Source organism: Pseudopipra pipra, chromosome 16 (genome assembly GCF_036250125.1).
Source record: "Pseudopipra pipra isolate bDixPip1 chromosome 16, bDixPip1.hap1, whole genome shotgun sequence".
Classification (NCBI taxonomy): Eukaryota; Metazoa; Chordata; class Aves; order Passeriformes; family Pipridae; genus Pseudopipra; species Pseudopipra pipra.
The window spans coordinates 927,453-945,657 of NC_087564.1; the positions used below are offsets into that span (position 1 = coordinate 927,453).

At 54.1% G+C, this 18,205-nt stretch overlaps 1 protein-coding gene across 4 annotated transcripts in view; it reads right to left on the reverse strand.

Annotated features, from left to right (window-relative positions):
• LOC135422882 (ankyrin repeat and fibronectin type-III domain-containing protein 1-like) overlaps nucleotides 1–18,205 on the reverse strand; it is a 220,454-nt gene that overhangs the window by 159,675 nt on the left and 42,574 nt on the right. For all 4 annotated transcript variants that reach the window (XM_064672436.1, XM_064672435.1, XM_064672434.1 and 1 more), the window contains exons 2-3: nucleotides 10,562–10,755; nucleotides 4,260–4,477 (exon numbers count right to left, since the gene is read on the reverse strand). In XM_064672436.1, the coding sequence (XP_064528506.1) occupies nucleotides 4,260–4,477; nucleotides 10,562–10,634 (291 nt within the window). In that variant the 5' untranslated portion in view covers nucleotides 10,635–10,755. The remainder of the gene's footprint in view (nucleotides 1–4,259; nucleotides 4,478–10,561; nucleotides 10,756–18,205) is intronic.

An 18,205-nucleotide genomic window follows, 5' to 3' on the forward strand; every position in this document is an offset into this window, starting at 1 on the left:
TGGCGCCAAAAACCCAGACTGGGATATTCATATCCCACAGATTGGTGCTGCTCTGGGGTGAGGAGGTTTCTGCACTGACCCATGTGCTCCCCAATATTACTACAGTGACCACCAGCAACAGGAGGCATTTCTGGGTTGATCATTATTCATGGGAATAGGAAAACCTGGACAGGTACATGTCAGCCAATGCCAGCCCAGTCCCTGTGAGTGACTCCAGTGAGCACCAGGTGTGATCAAGTTTCTGCCACACAGTGAGTTCCTCCCCTCGTTGCCTCCCTTGCCCAGGCTCTACCATTCCGGTTTGCCTTTCCTCCTTCATCATGGCTTTGTAAGGCAGGGATTACCTCTGCTCAGCTCATCTGTAGAGCTCCCAAGACAAACAGTGCTCTAAGTGTTACCTGCAGGGCACAGACATTTCATATCAGAATCACTGCCTGGAAAAATACTACCCAAAAAATAATGATGATTAAAAAATAAATTAGTGCATGAGAGCACAGAGTCAAGTTAATTAGTGCAGAGTCAGGGAAGCAACACAACCTTGAGTCACCTACTTGTAAAACAGAGGAAGTACAGCAAGCACAAGTGCAGCTGGGGCAGCACCAGGGATGCCATGGCAATGCCAAGGGTTGATCTGCTCCATCTCCCCTGCACAAACTGGCCAACTCCTCCCTCGTGCACAGGGAGCAGCATGTAGTTTGGGAGGAGCTGGGGGGTCAGGATAGAGACCTCAAATCCAGGTGGTGGGACCCCGGGCACCACTGGCTCCTCCTCTTCCAGAGGCAGCAGGATCTGTGCCATCAGGCTGAAAGGTTTCCTTATAATGTCACAAAGTCAGTGGGCAATGCCAGAATGACTGGCCTAGATACAGAGACCTTCAAACTCCCCAGGGGAAGAGGGAAGAGCCCACATCCCCTCAGAGCCCTGCTGCAATCTGCACTGACTGTCCCTGCAGCCACCACAGACAGTGACTCAGGCCTAGTGACCTCCTTTAATGCTCTGCGAGGTTAATGCTGAGTTTAACACGGTTAATTCTGCCTTTAATGATCAGTTCTCCTGCGAAGACAAGGAGATCAGCACAGTCTGTAACTCAGCCATGTCACTCTCCTCCTGCCCCTGGGCAAGGGACACTGCAGAAGGTCCCCTCCCTGCTCCTCTTTGCCCGTCTCAGAGCCAGCAGGGCACAAAACCCAAACCAGGCCCTTGCCATGCCCAAGTGACCCCAAACAACACACCAAGGTCTCGGAGCACAGTCCCAGCCTGGTCATGTCTCCATCACAGCCGGAGTGACTGGGACAAGGCCAGGGATCTGTGTGAGAGACAGGTGTCAAAAGCAATCAACTGCTCCTCTGTCTCCAGGGCGGGATCGCTGACAGCACTACAGGCCTTGGAGGAGCTAAAAGGAAAGGCTTATTAGAAAGAAAACTAGTCCTGACAATCACAAAAATTGGAATTCATTTAAAATTCCAATTATGCAAATTCCAGTAATCTGTACGTGCAGATCCATCACACACCAGAGTGGGACCGCAGACACATGTCACCATGGGGGGGGGGGGGGGAAATCCACCCTGCACAGTGCTCTAGGTGGGGCTGGGCTCCGGCAGACACGGGAAGGGCGGCTGCTCCAGGACAACGGGGCCAGGCAGGATTTGCAGGTGCTCCCTCTGCACCTCAGCAGCCCCAGCAGCATCAGCTCTCCACATGCAGGGATGCAGGGAGGCCAGACTCCAGTGTTTTCACACGAGCTGTAATAAATTCTCCCTTGGACAAGCTCAGATGTCCATGACCAGCATGCGAAGCCTTCGTTAGGCAGAGCCTAATGATGTGAGATTTGAGATGTGCCACACAGCACTGGATTCATGGGGGCAATAGCTCTGCCCTGTCTCCATCCATCCTGCCAGCGTAGGGTCCCTGCTGCCCACCCAAAGCCTCAGGAGCCTCCCCCCTCACTCAGCAATTCCCAAAATTCTATTTTTGGGGAATGTGAAAATGAAGCTGAGCAGCCACATCGCATGGCAAAGGTGGTTCAGACTGTCAGCAGGGAAAGAGCAAAGCCAGGAATCAGTGTTACAGGTTGGGCAAGTGCAACAGCCCGGAAAAATGAATCCAGTTTTAAACATGGACTTTCCTAAAGGTCCCAGATGAGCCAGTGGAAAAGGCAAATCATGCTCTCTCCTGTGCATGCTCTGCCAGGCATGAGGAGAGTGGATCCCCCCTGGCATCGATTCCTCCACCAGCCAGGGCTGGGCAGAGCAGGTGCCAGGCAGGGTGAGGGCACAACACGGACCCAGGGGAAGCCGCAACACCTCCAGCATGGAGATGGAAGGTGACTACCCAGCCCTGGGAGGACACAGAGCCCAGAACTGCTCTAGGAAACAACTTCCCCAGGTTGGCAGGACCTTTACTTTTATCTTACAAACCAGGTTCTGGAGCTGTGTGGGGAATGCTGGTCCTGTACTGGCCCAAGCCTCAGTAAGGGTTATCAGCTCACCTTCCTCCACACTTTCTGCCCAAGACTCCTCTGAAGGGTCCTGAGGATGCCCTTGCCAAGTAGGATGAGTCTGTTTTTCTCAGCAGGTCTCACAAGGTCAGAGACCATAGCCAAGCCTACAGCAACCACAGCTTTTACCTGTCAGAATGAACCAGAAATGATGTAGCAAGGGAAAAAAAAAATCCACACCCTATAGAAGTCCTACTCTGTTCCTTGAGGAACACTCAGCTCCAGGGATACACTGAAGAAAGCTAAAGGTCCCCAAAACCTGAGGAACTCGAAGGTCAAATCAAATGGGCCACAGACAGCACTGAGAGGTGCTGGGATGGCATCGAGTGGGCAGGGGCAGGGGGCTGCTCCACAGGGCAGGGCAGAACCCACCTCTCTGTAGGCACCAGGACACTGTGCTGAGAGTCCAAGGGCTTCCACACGTGCAGAACGGAGGCCATGGGGAACAAATCCCATGGAGATACTGAAAAAACATCCCTGCAAGAGGAATGGTCCCCAGTGTCGCAGTGCCCTCCTGTCCCTCCCGCTGTGCTGGGTGCACCTGGGGCCACAGACTCAGGCAGACAGACAAAGCAGACATTGTCTTACCCCACAGCAGGGCCGCCTCAGCTTGATCAGCTCCAGCATCTTTCAGCCACTCATCTCCATCCCTGAGCTTTCACCTGCTTCCCGAGCCAAGGCAGCAGCTCCCACAGAGATGGTTCACTGGCAGCGCCTGGGTCGTGACCAGCTCGCCCAGACTCACCCCCACAGCACCCACTGCTGCCACCAACACGCTTCGAGGGTGGAACTGTCCTCCGGGGGAAAAAGCAGCATTACATCCAATGATCCACCCAAGCACAAGCAGGGAGGGAGAGCCCCCAGACTCACACTGTCCAGCAGCGACACAGCCCAGGTACAGCAGGAGTAGCTCCAGGGGAGGACCAGCCCCTCCTCTGGGTTAGAGGAACGTCAGCGATTTCGGGGGTTTCAGATGTGTCTGAGCAAAGCCTGGGGAAGGATGAGCCCCACTCCCTCAGCCTCAGCACCTCGGGGTGCACAGGCCCCCACTCCCTACTCCGCTCCCATTGTACCAATGCTCTCACCCATTGCCAATCAACACCAAGTGCTTTTCATCACGGAGACACCCGAGCCCTCATTACATCCCCAAGCCCCTAACGAGGCAGGACAAGGCCATACAAACCCCGGGATCGGGTGTCTCTGGGAAAGAGAAGAGGCAAAGCCCATTAAACATTGATCAGAGGCTCCTGCAGCTGCGGTGTAGCCCTGGCGTGTCCCGGCTGTCCGGCCACCAGAATGCTCCAAAGGGCCAGGAAGGGCTGAGCTGCCCCAGGGACTCAGTGCTGGCTGTCGTTGCCCCAGCCCCTCACTGTTGGCTCAGGACACACCGTTGGGAAGATGCAGTTCTTCATGCATGTAAGGCTGAGCACAGGAAAGCTTGTTTCCTACTTTCAGCCTCGTTCCATGCTTTGGACAGCCCAGGGACCGCGCCCTTGTCCCACACGTCACCTGGCTGAGCACCAGCCATCCCTGAGCCAGCGACAGCCCACCGAGATCAGGGAGCCAGGAACCCCCTCGGCCGAGGGGCTCTGCCACGGTGTGGGCAAACTCGAGCTGCCACTGCCAGGTGCTCCACCACACTGGAGCGGCCTCTCTGTCTGTTGTTTTGGGAATGCTGGCCATAAGAACAGCTCTCCCTCCGTCGGTGTTTTTGGGAAGCCGTGTGTGTGTGAGTGGGGGTGGGGCAGGCCCCGGTACTCACGAATTGGCGCCGCAGCTTGGTCTTGACACGCTCGGCCTTGGTCTCTGCCGGGTGCACGGCATAGCTGAGGGAGCCCAGGTGGTTGTCCACGGACAGGCTCTTCCTCATGTAGAAGGAGCGGGTGCGGAAGTAGCTGAACGGGGCGTCCTCCACCGCCGTGCCCAGCTGGGGGTCCCGGGGGGGGTCCGTGCAGTCATCCTCCAGCCGCCAGGCCTCCCCTGGGGAGGACAAGGACATGCCACCCCATCAGATCCACAGCCCAGGACATGTCCTACTCTCCAGCACACCTCGGGGGATGCTCAGTGGGCATCCCATCCCACACCCACCTGCAGGCCCTGGGGTACAGATGCTGTGGGATCCACTCCCCAGGGAGGGATCAGAGGGCACATCCCTGCTGCAAACCCCTGAGTATCCCCTGCCCCAGGCAAGAGCCCCTGCTCCCAATGTGCCCAGCCCCACCTATCCACAGGCCCCAACACCTTCCTGGCAGGGATCAGTCAAATATAGTTAGAATCATGGAATTGTTTGTGTTGGAATGGATCTTAAAGCTCATCTCATTTCACCCCCTGCCACGGGCAGGGACACCTTCCAGTAGTCCAGGTTGCTCCAAGTCCTGCTCAACCTGGTCTTGAAATCTTGCTTTGTGTATGCGAAAAATGAGGCACCACAAATGTTACAAATTACAAAAGGATTTGCTGCCATCTCCTCCTGCAGAAAAAAAACCCTTTATGGCACAGCCAGGAGCAAATCAACAGCCACATGAAGGATAGAAGCCAGACCTCCTGTCTCCACCAGCCTGTCCCCAGCAGCTCTGCAGGGCTAAGAGCCTGGGGACAAACCTCACTGACACTGTGACAGTGGTGGCAGTGGCAGAGGACAGGCAGCATCACGCAAGGCTGGTGCTCCCAGGGCAGGACTGACCACATTTTCATTGCAACAAAAGACAAAAACAATCAAACAACAGGAAATGTCTCCAGAATATCACCGCTCCACTCTTCTCCCTTCAGTTTGGATGCCGCCTGCTTTTCTTGCCAAGCTCTTCTTCACATCTGGAGCTTGCCCTGCCTCCCCCCTTAAGCCAAAATCACTGCTCAAGCCATGACAAACAAACAATAAAAGCCTCTTGTTCAATTCTTGGAAAAATTATCAATTTTCAGCCCAAAATGCATCTCACAGGGTTGTCTTCAGAGGCTCTGCCCCTCCTGCAGCCTCTTCCCAAGGCAAGTGTCTCACTACTAAAATCCCAGCACCTCTGAGCACAAACAACCATGACCCCACTACTCCAGGGCTGAGGAGCAAAACACTTCCAGAATTTGAAGCAGATAATGGCCCTAAGGTAAAACCCAGCCCCAGTCCAGTTTACCCAGGAAAGCTGTGGGGTTTACATGGAACATGATGGGACACAGGCTAGACTACAAGCCACCAGAGGAGCAACCACCTACTGACATTGCCAGAGGGCAGGGTTAGATGGGATATGAGGATGAAATTCTTCCCTGTGAGGCTGGTGAGGCCCTGGCACAGGTCGTCCAGAGAAGCTGTGGCTGCCCCATCCCTGGTAGTGTCCAAGGCCAGGTCGGATGGGGTTTGGAGCAACCTGGGATAATTGCAGATGTCCCTGCCCATGGCAGGGGGTTGGAATGAGATAAGGTTTAAAGTCCCTTCCAACCCAAACTATTCTGTGATTCCATGAGAGAGGCAACCCAGAGCACAGCACTCTGAGCACTTTGTCAGTTTTTTTCCTCCCCTACTTTCAATTTAATAAGCTGCTCCTCTCCAAATGTCACCTCACACAACACAGGAACTGCTGTTTGAAAGCTGTGATTGTTCAACGCACAAACACATCAATCGAAGGCAGATCCAGACTGGGAGGCAGAGGCAGCATCGCCCCGCCCCGGGAACACGGCAGGAAACGGGAGGAGACCCACGCGTCACGCAGGGAAATCACGGAGGGAGGAACCAGCCCCAGTGCCCCCGTGCTCACCTGCAATGGCCCAGCCACTGCCTGTGCCACCCTCTGTCTCCAGGACTGTGCCCTCTCAGCCCCACAGGGTGCTCAGCCCCAGGCACCCCTGCTCTGCCACCCTGGGCGAGGGAGTCCAAGGCTGTGTGCTGAACAAGGGAGAGGACACCCTCTCCTCCGTGCCGGACAGCTCTCCTGAGGATGAGTTGGGTTTCAAGCCTCATCTGGGTCACATCTGATCTCACTGACTCCAGTTTCCCAAGGATTTTGCTGCTCTTGGTCTCTTCTCTCTCCAAGGAGCTACAGGAGCTGCATCCTTCAGCACAGTCCAGGAGCTGCTCCCTGGCTTCCCCAGGGAGTGATCCTCACCAAACTGTGGTCCCTCCTCCCTGGGAGCCACTGCAGGAGAGAGCCTTGTCTACCCCAAAAGGATTTTCCATGTGCTGAAGGAGCTTGTTCCTGATTGCTGCCAAACAAGTAAATCAATGATCAAGCCCAGAATGGTCAGAAGGGAAACATCAAGAAGTCATAGAATCACAGGATGGTTTGGGTTGGAAGGGACTTTAAAGTTCATCTTGTTCCACCCCCTTGCTATAGGCAAGGGATGCCACTCACTAGATCAGGTTGTTTAGTGTCCCATCCAAACTGGAGAGGAAATTCCAGGGACAAGGAGAAAGCCCACAGCCTGGAGGCCAACCATCCTCATGCTCTTCTGCCCTGGAGCTGCTCACCCCTCTGGCACCCAGAGCTGTGCCCTCAACATGGGCACCTCTGAAAGGTCTTCTAAACATCCTCTTGGGCTTGACAGCAACGATTCCTGCAAAGCCTTTCTTCCCTCTGAATTTGAAGTGGTGGAGAGGACACACATCAAAGGATGAAGGGGGCAGCAAGGACAGAGACCTGGTGCCTCTTCAGTACCTCCTTTGAGCATGGACAGGATGATGCCTGCAAGCGTTAGGAAAATTAGTTCCAGGATCCTGGTCTAACTCAAATCCAGCTGCTTCCTTTTGGCTTCTTTCCTTTCCTCCCATGGGCATAACTCCCAATAAACTCACGCCAACCTTGCTATCAGTTCGCTTCTTCCCAGCTCCACAGCAGGGCACAGAGCCAGCTCCTGAAGATCTCTGCATGTTGCCTGACAGACAAGGGAGGGGGGGAGGCAGGGAAGAGCTCCAGAGTGGTCTGCTCCTTCCAGGTGCAAGAGGAGGGAATTGCAAGGCATCAGGAATGTAAACCACATGCAGCAACCTCCCTGGGCAGGCTGCAGGTGAGGGTTGCAGGTGAGAGCTGCAGGCAGCCAAAGGCTGAGAAGAATCCCCTGCCTGCTGTAGGAGGAATAGAGAGCAACAGAGAGTCTTTCTCAGTCTCACACCTAAAACTTCCCAGGAGAAGAAGGGATGAGAAGCGAAAGGCAGCTCATTTCTCTGTGCCACCAGCCTGTGTGAAATCTCTTGGCACACTGCAGTGTGACACCCAAGGGATAATTGCTGGGACAAGGCAGGCACTGCCCCTGTTCAATCAAGCCTCATTTGTGCTTGTCTTCCCCCTGCTATATCCCAGGCTTGTGGCCATAAGGATTTGGGGTTAATCCAGGAGCACTGCTCCAGGCAAGGGGTTGAAGGATATATGATGGAGAAGGAAAACCTGGGGCCTATCCCACCTGACCACACCACTGTTGTGGGTTACCTGAAGGGGAAAACCAAAACCAGACCAACAGGACATCCAGACCTGTTCACCAGCCCAGCCTCGGTCTCTGAATGAAAAGGAAGGGTTTTTTTGAGAGGAGAGGATCTGGCAGGCTCAGCAGTCGCAGGCTCAGCTCTTCTGTCCATCCTTGGGGCCCCAGTTCCCCGCCAGGCACCTTGGTACCCTCACAAGGATCTGCAGAGGAGCCGTGGTGCCACAGCAGGACAATCTCCTGTGTCCTCCCATGGAGTGACAGGACACACCCCTCCTCCAGCACTGACACACTGGAACCATGGGACACAAAGGAAAAGGCTGAGGAACATGTTCTGATGGTCAGATGAGGATGTCACACCTCACTCACTTCTCCCACCCTGCTTGGTGACTCCTCTGCTCGTGGCCCCCCAAAACAGCAGCGAGGCAGAGTGCAGTTTCCTCCCCATGGAGTGGTGAACTCTCCACGAAGATGAGCTCCCATGGACAGCCCTGCTCCTGCCAAACCTCATGTCCCTGTGGATGAGCCTCTTCCCGAGCTCATTTTGGCCATGTCCCCCTGTCTCAAATGGGGAGCGATGGCACCTGCTCAAAGCAAATTCACCAGTTCTTTAAGAAAAGGTACTTATCAGAGAATCATGGGATGTTTTGACTTGGAAAGGACCTTACAGACCATCTCATTCCACCCCCTGCCCCATGGGCAGGGACACCTTCCACTAGCCCAGGTTGCTCCAAGCCCCGTCCAACCTGGCCTTGGACACTTCCAGGGATGGGGCAGCCACAGCTTCTCTGGGCAACCTGTTCCATTTCCTCTCTCTCCCGACACCCCGCAGCCCTGCTGTAACTGTGGGAATTCCCTGTGGGAATCCTGTTTTCCTTGCCAGCATCCTGGGGCTTGTTAACTTGCCCCGTGCTGCCCCTCTCCTGTCCTGCTGCCCAGATGTCCCATCCTGCAGTGCCATCCCTTCTTTTTCTCCTCCATGACAGCATCCTGGTAGCCTTCATGAGCAGTTAATTAGCAGCTCCTAATTGAGCCAGAAAAATAACACGGGAGGATTTGGACAGAAAACAACTCCTCGTTCATTCATCCAAGGCTCTGGCTGTGCAGGGAGCCTTCCAATCTACAAGGGTTTTCCTAAACCTTCTCCTCCTCTTGGCATCCTTGGCACCTTCCAGCCAGGAGTAAAGCAAGATCCTGAACCGTTGTTATGTGAACTCAGGGCTCTTCCTCACTCCTGCTGTGCAGGGAGGGCTGTGCACAGGGCTTGCTCCAGGACGGCTGTTCCATGGAGTTCGAGCCCCTCACAGGAGAGGAGGTGCTTGCAGCAGAGGCTGACCAGTTTGCAGTGGGTCTGACTCACTCTGGGACATCACCCCACGGTCTTACACCAGCCTCCCTCTCCCTCTCTCCCTCTCCCTCCAGCACAGCTCCCTGGAACAACCAGCACACCAACCAGGGACCTGCAGAGGGGTGCTATGCTATCCCTTGTGGTGGATGCTACTACTATACTATAGGTATTCTTCCCATTCCAAGACCCACTCCAGCAATTTGATGGGCTGAAAGAAAAAACACAGCAGAGCAGTTGCTCAGGAGCTGCAGGACACCCAGGGGCTCTTCCAGGACAAGCACAGCAAGATGGGCTCAGCAGCATCCCAGATCTGCTCTGTGCACGACTTTTGGGAGAATTAGTAGCATCGCAAAACAAAATGCAGCCTGCAAAGCACTAAAATTAATCCATGGTTTGGACAGCTGCTCTGCTGGGTAACACAGGGATCCAACTGTGAGCGGGTTAGACTTAAAAAAACATAAAAATAAAAAAATCCAAGGGTGCTGTTTGAAGGGAGCTGTTTTATAAGGATTTTATTCACTGCTGTGTTGTCAGCCCTGGCTTGCAGGCCTTATCTTTGTTTCAGTGCTAATAATCCCTTTTCCCATTATTTTTATAGTCCCAGCGTGATCCTGCTGGCACCAAAAGCACTGAAACACTTTGGCCACCAGCGGTTTTGCCAATAAACTTGTTCAGAGCAGCTGGTCCAACCATATTAGTATTTCATCAGGATCAGCATGAGAGTAGAAGAACACGATAAAAACCCTCAGAGCTGAACCGAGGGCCAACACACACTGCCAGGCTGGGGAGCATTCACAAACCTCCAAGGCCAGGACTGTGGGAAGAGCACACTGAGATGCTCCTGCCGCTGCTCCTGACAGAGACCATCTATGAGTGCCCTGAAGCCACTTCATGGCACAGAAAAGAGGCACTTGGGCCTGTTGCAGAGGCCAAGGAGCTCCTGAGAGAGCAGCTCACCCAGGCACATGTGGCCAGGAGAGGCAGCTCATCCAGAGGCAGAAAGATCCAAGCACCACCCCCAGGCAGAATGCTCCAGGCATCACCTCTCCACCTGGGGTGCCTTTCAACATCCAACTCTTCTTTTTCATCAGCATAATACGAGGGATGAGGAGGTTTAAGTACCAAGCTCAAAGAAAGGCCCAATCAGGGGCAAAAAAATCCAAAAGTTTGTCAAGAAGGGCTGGTTTTGGAGTAGGATAAACCCCACCTAGGCTGGAGCTGGACTTGTTATTTATGCCCCTGGAGAAGCAGGGAAGGTTCTCTGGGGTTTTGCAGTGGGAAGGGGCGGAGGCTCATCCCGGTGCCGCAGAACTCACCGGCTGAAGGGACCGTGCAGCCTTTCTGGTGGTCAGAGGCCGAGCACTTCTTGTAGGGCTTCTGCTCCGGCATCTCCTCCCTGTAGGCCGTGGAGTCGAGGAGGGGGAGCCTGCTCAGGACCGGGGACTGTGGGATGCTGGGCAGCGTCCGGGACTTGCCCAGGAGCGGCCGCTGCAGCTTTCTGTCCAGAGACCTGGGGGGAGAGAACACAGGGCACAGCCCTTCAGCAGGAGGGATGGGGCTTCACAGGACCCCTCTGGGACACACATGCTGCCTACTGAGCATAGGGCCCTTCCTAAAATCATGGAATTGTTTAGGTTGCAAAAGTCCTCTACGATCACCGAGTCCAACCATTATCCCAGCACTAACCCATGGCCACAAGCGCCACACCTACACCTTTTTTAAACGCTTCCAGGGATGGTGACTTCACCGCTGCTCTGGGCAGCCTGTTCCAATAGCTGACCACCCCTTCCATGATGAAATTTTCCCAATATTTGATTGAAACTTCCTCTGGCACAGCTTGAGGCTGTTTCCCCTCATCCTGTCCCTTGTTCCCTGGGAGCAGAGCCCGATCCCCCCCAGCTCCCCCCTCCTGTCAGGGAGTTGCAGAGGACAGGAAGGTCCCCCCTGAGGCTCCTTTGCTTCAGGCTGAGCCTCCCCAGCTCCCTCAGCTGCTCCTGCTGCTCCAGCCCCTTCCCCAGCTCCGTTCCCTTCCCTGGACACGCTCCAGCCCCTCAGTGTCTCTTGTCTGAGGGTCCCAGAACTGCCCCCAGAGCTGGAGGTGCCCCAGCAGTGCCAGCACAGGGATGGGCACTGCCCTGGGCCTGTGGCCACACCATGGCTGGTACAGGCCAGGGGCCACTGGCTTTCTTGCCCACCTGGGCACACCAGCTCATGTTGAGCACCACGCTGTTTGCAAAGCTGCTGCTGTCCCAGGAAAGCCCTCTCCCTTGGCCAGTACTGTAATGAGGATTTGCATCTTAAGCTGCAAGGCACAAGAAGCATAAACAGCACACAAACCATGCTAGCACCCACCCCACCTCAAAACTCACAGGTAATCTGAATTAAGCAAATAAAGAAACCAGCAGGTTCAAGATTGAAGGGATACAAATTGCCTTTAAGACAGTAAAACCCCCAGTGAGCATCATCCAAGACACCAGAAAGGTATTTGTGGTAGAAACCAGGTCACTCCAGGGTCCCAGGGTCGGGCACTAGGGAAGGTCCAGACTCCAACAGCAGGGACTGCAGAGTTCACAAAGGTGTCATGAAACATGTAGAAACACAAATGCAAGGTCTCTGTGGGGTCAAAACTCACTTGAATTTGATGATGGGGTCTCCAAATCTGCAGGGGTGACCAGGACACACATCCATGTGCTGGCAGTGTGGTCATGTGTCACCACCTCCTCCAAAACCCCAGTGAGCCAAGCACTGCAATGGGAGTGGGTCCCCCTTCTCCTGCTTCACCCCAGAGCCTCCACCAAGGGATGGACCTCAGGTGCCCTCCTCAGGTCTGACACTGGCCCAGGCCATGCTGCAAGGACCCCAGAAATGTGACAAAAAGGAACAGAGCCCAGCACTGCTGTGGCGTGAGGAGGCATGCAGGGATTGCCCTGTGCTGGGGGTACAGGCTGGGGTCACCCCAAGGCTGTCCCCTTTCCCCTGCTGTCACAGAACCCACAGCTGAGCCCAAAGGAGCCCCCCAGCACACCCCAAGGGAGCTGTTCCCAAATCACAGAACCATGGAATGGTTTAGGTTGGAAGGGACCTTAGAGATCATCTCATTCCAACCCCCTGCCATGGGCAAATCTCACACTGAATGGTGCAGATCCTTCAAATTTCCATCCAAAATTCAATTCTTTGCTGGTTTATGCTCATTTGTTCTTGTGCCGATATTAACCTTCAGCTTAAATAATTATCCCCCCTCTCTGGTGTTTGCTCCCATGATTAATTTCCATTATAATGAAGAACCAGCCCCTTTCCGCCTGCATTTTTCAAGGCTGATTAAGGAAAGTTCTTTCGGTCTTCTCTCACAAAATGAGCTTTCATTCCCCATGGATGTTTCCACACCTCTCACTGCCCTCCCTCTACCTCAGACTCAGCATCCTCCACCTGTCTTGGAGCATTACAAAATCCCAGGATGGTTTGGACTGGGAGGGACCTTGCAGCCCATCCAGTCCCACTCCCCGCCATGGGCAGGGACACCTTCCACTAGCCCAGGTGAATCCAAGCCCTGTCCAACCTGGCCTTGGACACTTCCAGGGATGGGGCAGCCACAGCTTCTCTGGGCAACCTGTGCCAGGGCCTCCCCACCCTCACAGCCAACAATTCCTTCCCAATATCCCGTCTAACCCTGACCTCTGGCAGTGGGAAGCCACTGACCCTTGCCCTTGTTCAAAGTGCCTCTCCAGCTCTCTTGGAGCCCCTTTAGGCCCTGGAGCCTTCTCTTCTCCAGGTGAGCACCCCCAGCTCCCCCAGCCTGGCTTTAGCCTTGTGATCATGCAGAGCTGAGCTCCCAGTGCAGACTGCAGGGCAGCCCCTCTCTCTCCCTGCATGTTCCAGCACTAAATGTCATCCTAGTTCACTCTCCAGTCCTGCAGGTCAGGCAGGCAGAGTCTGTGGTGCCAGAGCTCCTGACCCTCAGTGCCGCCTGTCCCCACCACGTTGATCCCAGTTGGTTTTCCCTCCTGTTACAGATGTGGCAGCAGCTCCCAAGTGTGTTGGTGTCTGATGTCACCCAGAGGTGAGCAGTGACGTGGGAGTGGTGCCATGCAGCCATTTCCCACGGGATGGTCCCACTAACACCTCAGGGACATCGCTGGGGCTGAGCCACCAGCAGCCACAGCAGCTACTGCCAGCCCCGAGTGTGTGACCCCGAGCAGGGATGGGGAGCACATTTCAACGTTAGGATCAGAATTTTGGTAATACAAATCAGTCACATTCTCTCTTAATTCCCAGGTGAAGCTGCACAGAGTGCTCTGGGAATGGGACAGGGACAGTATTGCCCCCATCCTGGAGAGGCACTTCCACAGCTGTGCCAGGTGCTCAGCACCATCCTGCCCACCCCAAGCACCACATTTCACTGGGAATCAGCATGGAAACGAGCTGCACCAGGAGATACAAAGCCAGAATTAGCATCCTGAGCCGTTTCTATTCCAGCAGAACATTTGTACCTCTCATTGTAACACATTTCACTGGCACAAGGCAACGGGGATGGAGCTTAACATGTCGCTCTGCTGCATAAATGAGTTCAAAACATTCCTTTCTTCTTGCATGCAAATCCCAGGATACCTGTGTACAGCTCCATCACCTGCAGAACCTCATGAACATTTTAGTGCTCCATCCTTTTGTGCCCACAGGGCCACTCACACGAGTCACACAGCAGGGAAAACAGAAGAATTCACTCTGTTAGAGGAGTGATTTTAAGTTGTATATCTGCAGGGAGTGATTTATTTTATCAGAAAAAGCAAAACAACTAGAAAGCTGTTTAGATCTGAAATCTGAACTCGAATTCCTCTGGCTTTGTGAATCTACCATCCTGTGTGTTGTGATTGAACCCCTGTTCCACACAGCCTCTCGCTCATCCCAACCTCCCCAGTGGGATGGGGAGGAGAATCAGAAAAAAGGTAAACCCCATGGCTTGAGATAAGAACAGTCTAATAACTGAAATACAGTAAAATTTAATTATTGTAATAATAACTGTAATGAAAATGGAGATAAGAAAAGAGCGAGAGGATTAAAATCCCAGACAGACAAGTGGTGCCCAGTACAGTCTCTCACCACACAAAAAGCCCAACTGGTCCCCCAGCCAACTTCCCCAGTTTCCATACTGGGCATGACGTTCCATGGTCTGGAATATCCCTCTGGCCAGTTTGGATCAGCTGTCCTGGTCATGATCCCTCCCAGTTCCTGTCACCTCCTCGCTGGCAGAGCATGGGAAATGGAAAATCCTTGACTTAGGGAGAGCACTGCTCAGCAACAACCAAACCATCAGTGTGTCACCAACATTGTTCTCATCCTAAATCCCAACCAGAGCCCTGGACCAGCTTCTGGGAAGAAAATTAACTCTATTCCAGCCAAAACCAGGATTCTGTGCACAGCTCCAAAAGCAACTGTCAGCAGGACCTGATCCCACTGGGAAGTCACATTGTGTCTACATCTGCTTCTCAAGCAGGCTCCTCAGCTGGGTGCTCTCAAGGATGCCACATCCCATTAGTAGAGATCCCTGTTGGAGTGTAAAGCTCGATTAGAAAAGCCATAATCAACACTGCTGCAGCCTATATTTAGCTGCTGTTGAGCATTTGGGTAGGAAGGAGAGCACATAATCAAGTCATGACAAGGGTGGAAAAATCCTTCTGGCTGCATGTGAGAGCTCAGGCAGGAGCCCAGTGACAGCTCCATCACTTCCCAGTCCACAGCTAGAAGGGGAAATGTGGGACCATCACCGGGGGCCAGGTCCCTGTCACCAGCCCCAGGGACAGCCACAGGTCACCTCAAGCCAGGGAAAAGCTCCTCTCCTGGAGTCCTCTGAGGATGCAGAATCTTTATCCCCAAGTTTTCAGGGCTCATCAGCTCTGCTGCCTCCAAGGTTGCAGGTCTCCCCAGGAGAAGGATGAAGGATCCAAACCCAGGCACACATCTCACCCGCCTCTTTCCCCATCCTAAAGATCTCCTTTTGCTAACTAGGCAGCAGGCACTGCTTCCCCAGGCTCTGCTGAGAGCACACAGGCTGACACAAAGAGTCACTAGGACAAAAAAAAAGTGGAAAGAAAATAGGCAGAACACATCTCTGAAGCTGTGCTGTGTCCAGTGCCTTCCCTGCTGGGATGTCCTGGCGGGGTGGCTTCTCCATCCCCGTGGAAAGAGAGGGGAAAGGCTGAGATAAAGGGAAGGATAGAGAAAAGGTTAATGCAAGTTAAACCAGGGAAAGTCAGATCCTGCATGTCTCCTGCAAGCTGAAGCAAACTACACACACTCCCAGCTTGTTTCTGTGTGGGAGAAGCTGCTCTCTGGAGGGCACTTCCCAGCCCAATCCATGCAGTCTGCAGCTTGCCTGGGAAGCATGGAGGAGTCACAACACCAGCCCCAGAAGAAATCCAGCAGCACAACAGAGAGAGCAGCAGGAGGGGAAAAGAACCCTAAATCCACTATTCTCACAATCCAAAAAGGACCCCAATAAGCCTCCCCGATTTACATGATTTTCCTGGGAACTGAGCAAGAAAACATTCTGCACATCTCCTGGAAATGCCCAAGGATAGTGACCCTCCAGAGATGTCCCATTCCTGGGAAGAGGGAAGCCTTCACTCTGCCACAGCACCCAGTCCCAGCAGCTCTCAGACAAACTCAAGCACCCACTGCCCAAATCCAGCTCCTCCCAGCCTTCCCAGAGGAGGGCTATTCATGGAAAATGGGAAGGAGAAGGGGAGGGCAATCTGGAGTGGAAGGCTAAAGAGAAAGAGGGGCAGAGGAGCAGGGCAGCAGCTACCCTAGACCTTGCCTGCCTTCTCCAGAGCTGTGGCTTGGTGACAGCCCTGACCCGTGAGGGACACGAGAGGCCACTTCCAAGTTCCGAGGGGAACAACACGTGTCCCAAAGATCTCACAGCCCCCAATGGCAAATAAGAATTAAAAAAAATATATAGACAGAGAAGCCAAAGTGCTGCTCCTCCTCCTGCAGCACCACACAGCATCCCACAGGTAACTGGGGAGGGCTCCTCTACACCCTCAGTTCACTAAATCTGCTGAGAGAAGGAAGCTGATAAAGCTGAAGCTGAAGCTTTGGGGTAGAACAGCTGAATGTGGTGAGCCTGGGCTGAGGGAGGATGGCAGAGAGAGGGGCCAGGAGAGCCTGGTTATTGCAGAGGGACACTGCTCCCAGATCTTCTCCTGCCTGTAACACGCTGCTCAGCCCGCTCCTCCAAGGAGGTGTAACTTAGCAACCTGACCTTAAAAACTCAGCAAGGGTTCCAGCTGGATTCAGAGAAACAGGAGATGCTACAAGCCAGGAGGAGCCATTACCCACCACAGCCCCCTCTGGAATTAGGAGGAAGAAGGTGAGCACCTCCCGTACAGCCCACGGTCTCTTACTAAAACAAATCGCTGCAAGATGGAAAAAAAAATGAACAAAACACCCACGTCCACTCCCTGAAACAGCCTGTGGAGACCCCAGCAGGCATAAGGTGACAGGGAAAACAGGTCCCAAAGTGCTCACAGTCCTAAAAGGCCAACAAGGATGCTAAAGAGCCAGGGCAGGAGGAGTGCTGCATCCAGGTCTGGGGTCCTCAGCACAAGACAAATGTGGAGCTGCTGGAACGAGTCCAGAGGAGGCCACGGAGATGCTCCAAGGGCTGGAGCCCCTCTGCTCTGGAGCCAGGCTGGGACAGCTGGGGGGGTTCACCTGGAGAAGAGAAGGCTCCAGGAAGACCTGAGAGCCCCTTCCAGAGCCTAAAGGGGCTCCAGAAGAGTTGGAGAGGGACTGGGGACAAGGGATGGAGGAACAGGCCAGGGGGGAATGGCTTCCCACTGCCAGAGGGCAGGGTTAGATGGGATGTTGAGAAGAAATTCTTCCCTGTGAGGGTGGTGAGGCCCTGGCACAGGTTGCCCAGAGAAGCTGTGGCTGCCCCATCCCTGGAAGTGTCCAAGGCCAGGCTGGACAGGGCTTGGAGCAACCTGGGCTAGTAGAAGGTGTCCCTGCCCGTGGCAGAGGGTTGGAATGAGATGGGACTTTAAGGTCCCTTTTGCAACAACCCACCTTTTGGAGGAACGACCCCCTTCAGGATGGGTCATCACACCTTCCCACCTAAACCATGCTGTGATTCCATGAGGTTTCCCTGCAGTGCTCAGCTCCATGGCACAGGGATCATCTTGTACTGCCATCCCTAGGGTACTTCCCTACACTTTCCATGCCCAGGGGGAGGCAGAACCTGCTCCCAGAGGAAGCAGCCAGGACACCCCACCAGCCTGGGCTGGAACCAGGCCAGCCCAGCTCCCAGAGCCCAAAGCAAGGCACAGCTGAGCCTCTGACAGCCCAGGAGTGCATGGTGCTCAGCAGTGTGAGCTGTGCCTCGAGGGGGCTGTAAGCCCTGGGGTTAGCAGGGATTTGAGCCAGGAGCTCCTCCATCCCCACCAGACAAGCCAACATCTGCCTGCAGCTGGTTTCTGCAGAGGGGCTACACAGGAAAAGGCAGCAGCGGGAGCAGAAGGAAAGCAGAGGAGGCTGAAGGTGTCTCAGAAGCTTTTCTTGGACAGAAGCACAAGGCAGCAGTGACAGTGCCTCCAGGATGGGGTTCAGTGTGGTCCAGCACCCAAAGCAGTGGCAAGACCCCAGGGAGGGCAGGGAATGAAGTTTAAGGGGGTCACACAGCAGTGCAGAAGCCTAGAGAAGGAGTCTGAGAGGAAGAGATCAACTGGGTAAGACACAGAGTAGCCTTGGAAACCAAAGGCCAAGGATTTCAGAAGAGTGGAGCCTTCAGAGGGCATCCTCACCTGTCCAAATCACCAGTTTGCTCTGCAAACCTTATGAGCTGTGAGCAAACCCGTGAGTCACTGGCATTGTTTCCAGTGGATTGACCTCGTGGGTTGCAAATCCAAAGAAAATCACTGAGACATCTTTCCTTTGCATTCGAAAAACACCCAAACAGAAAACCT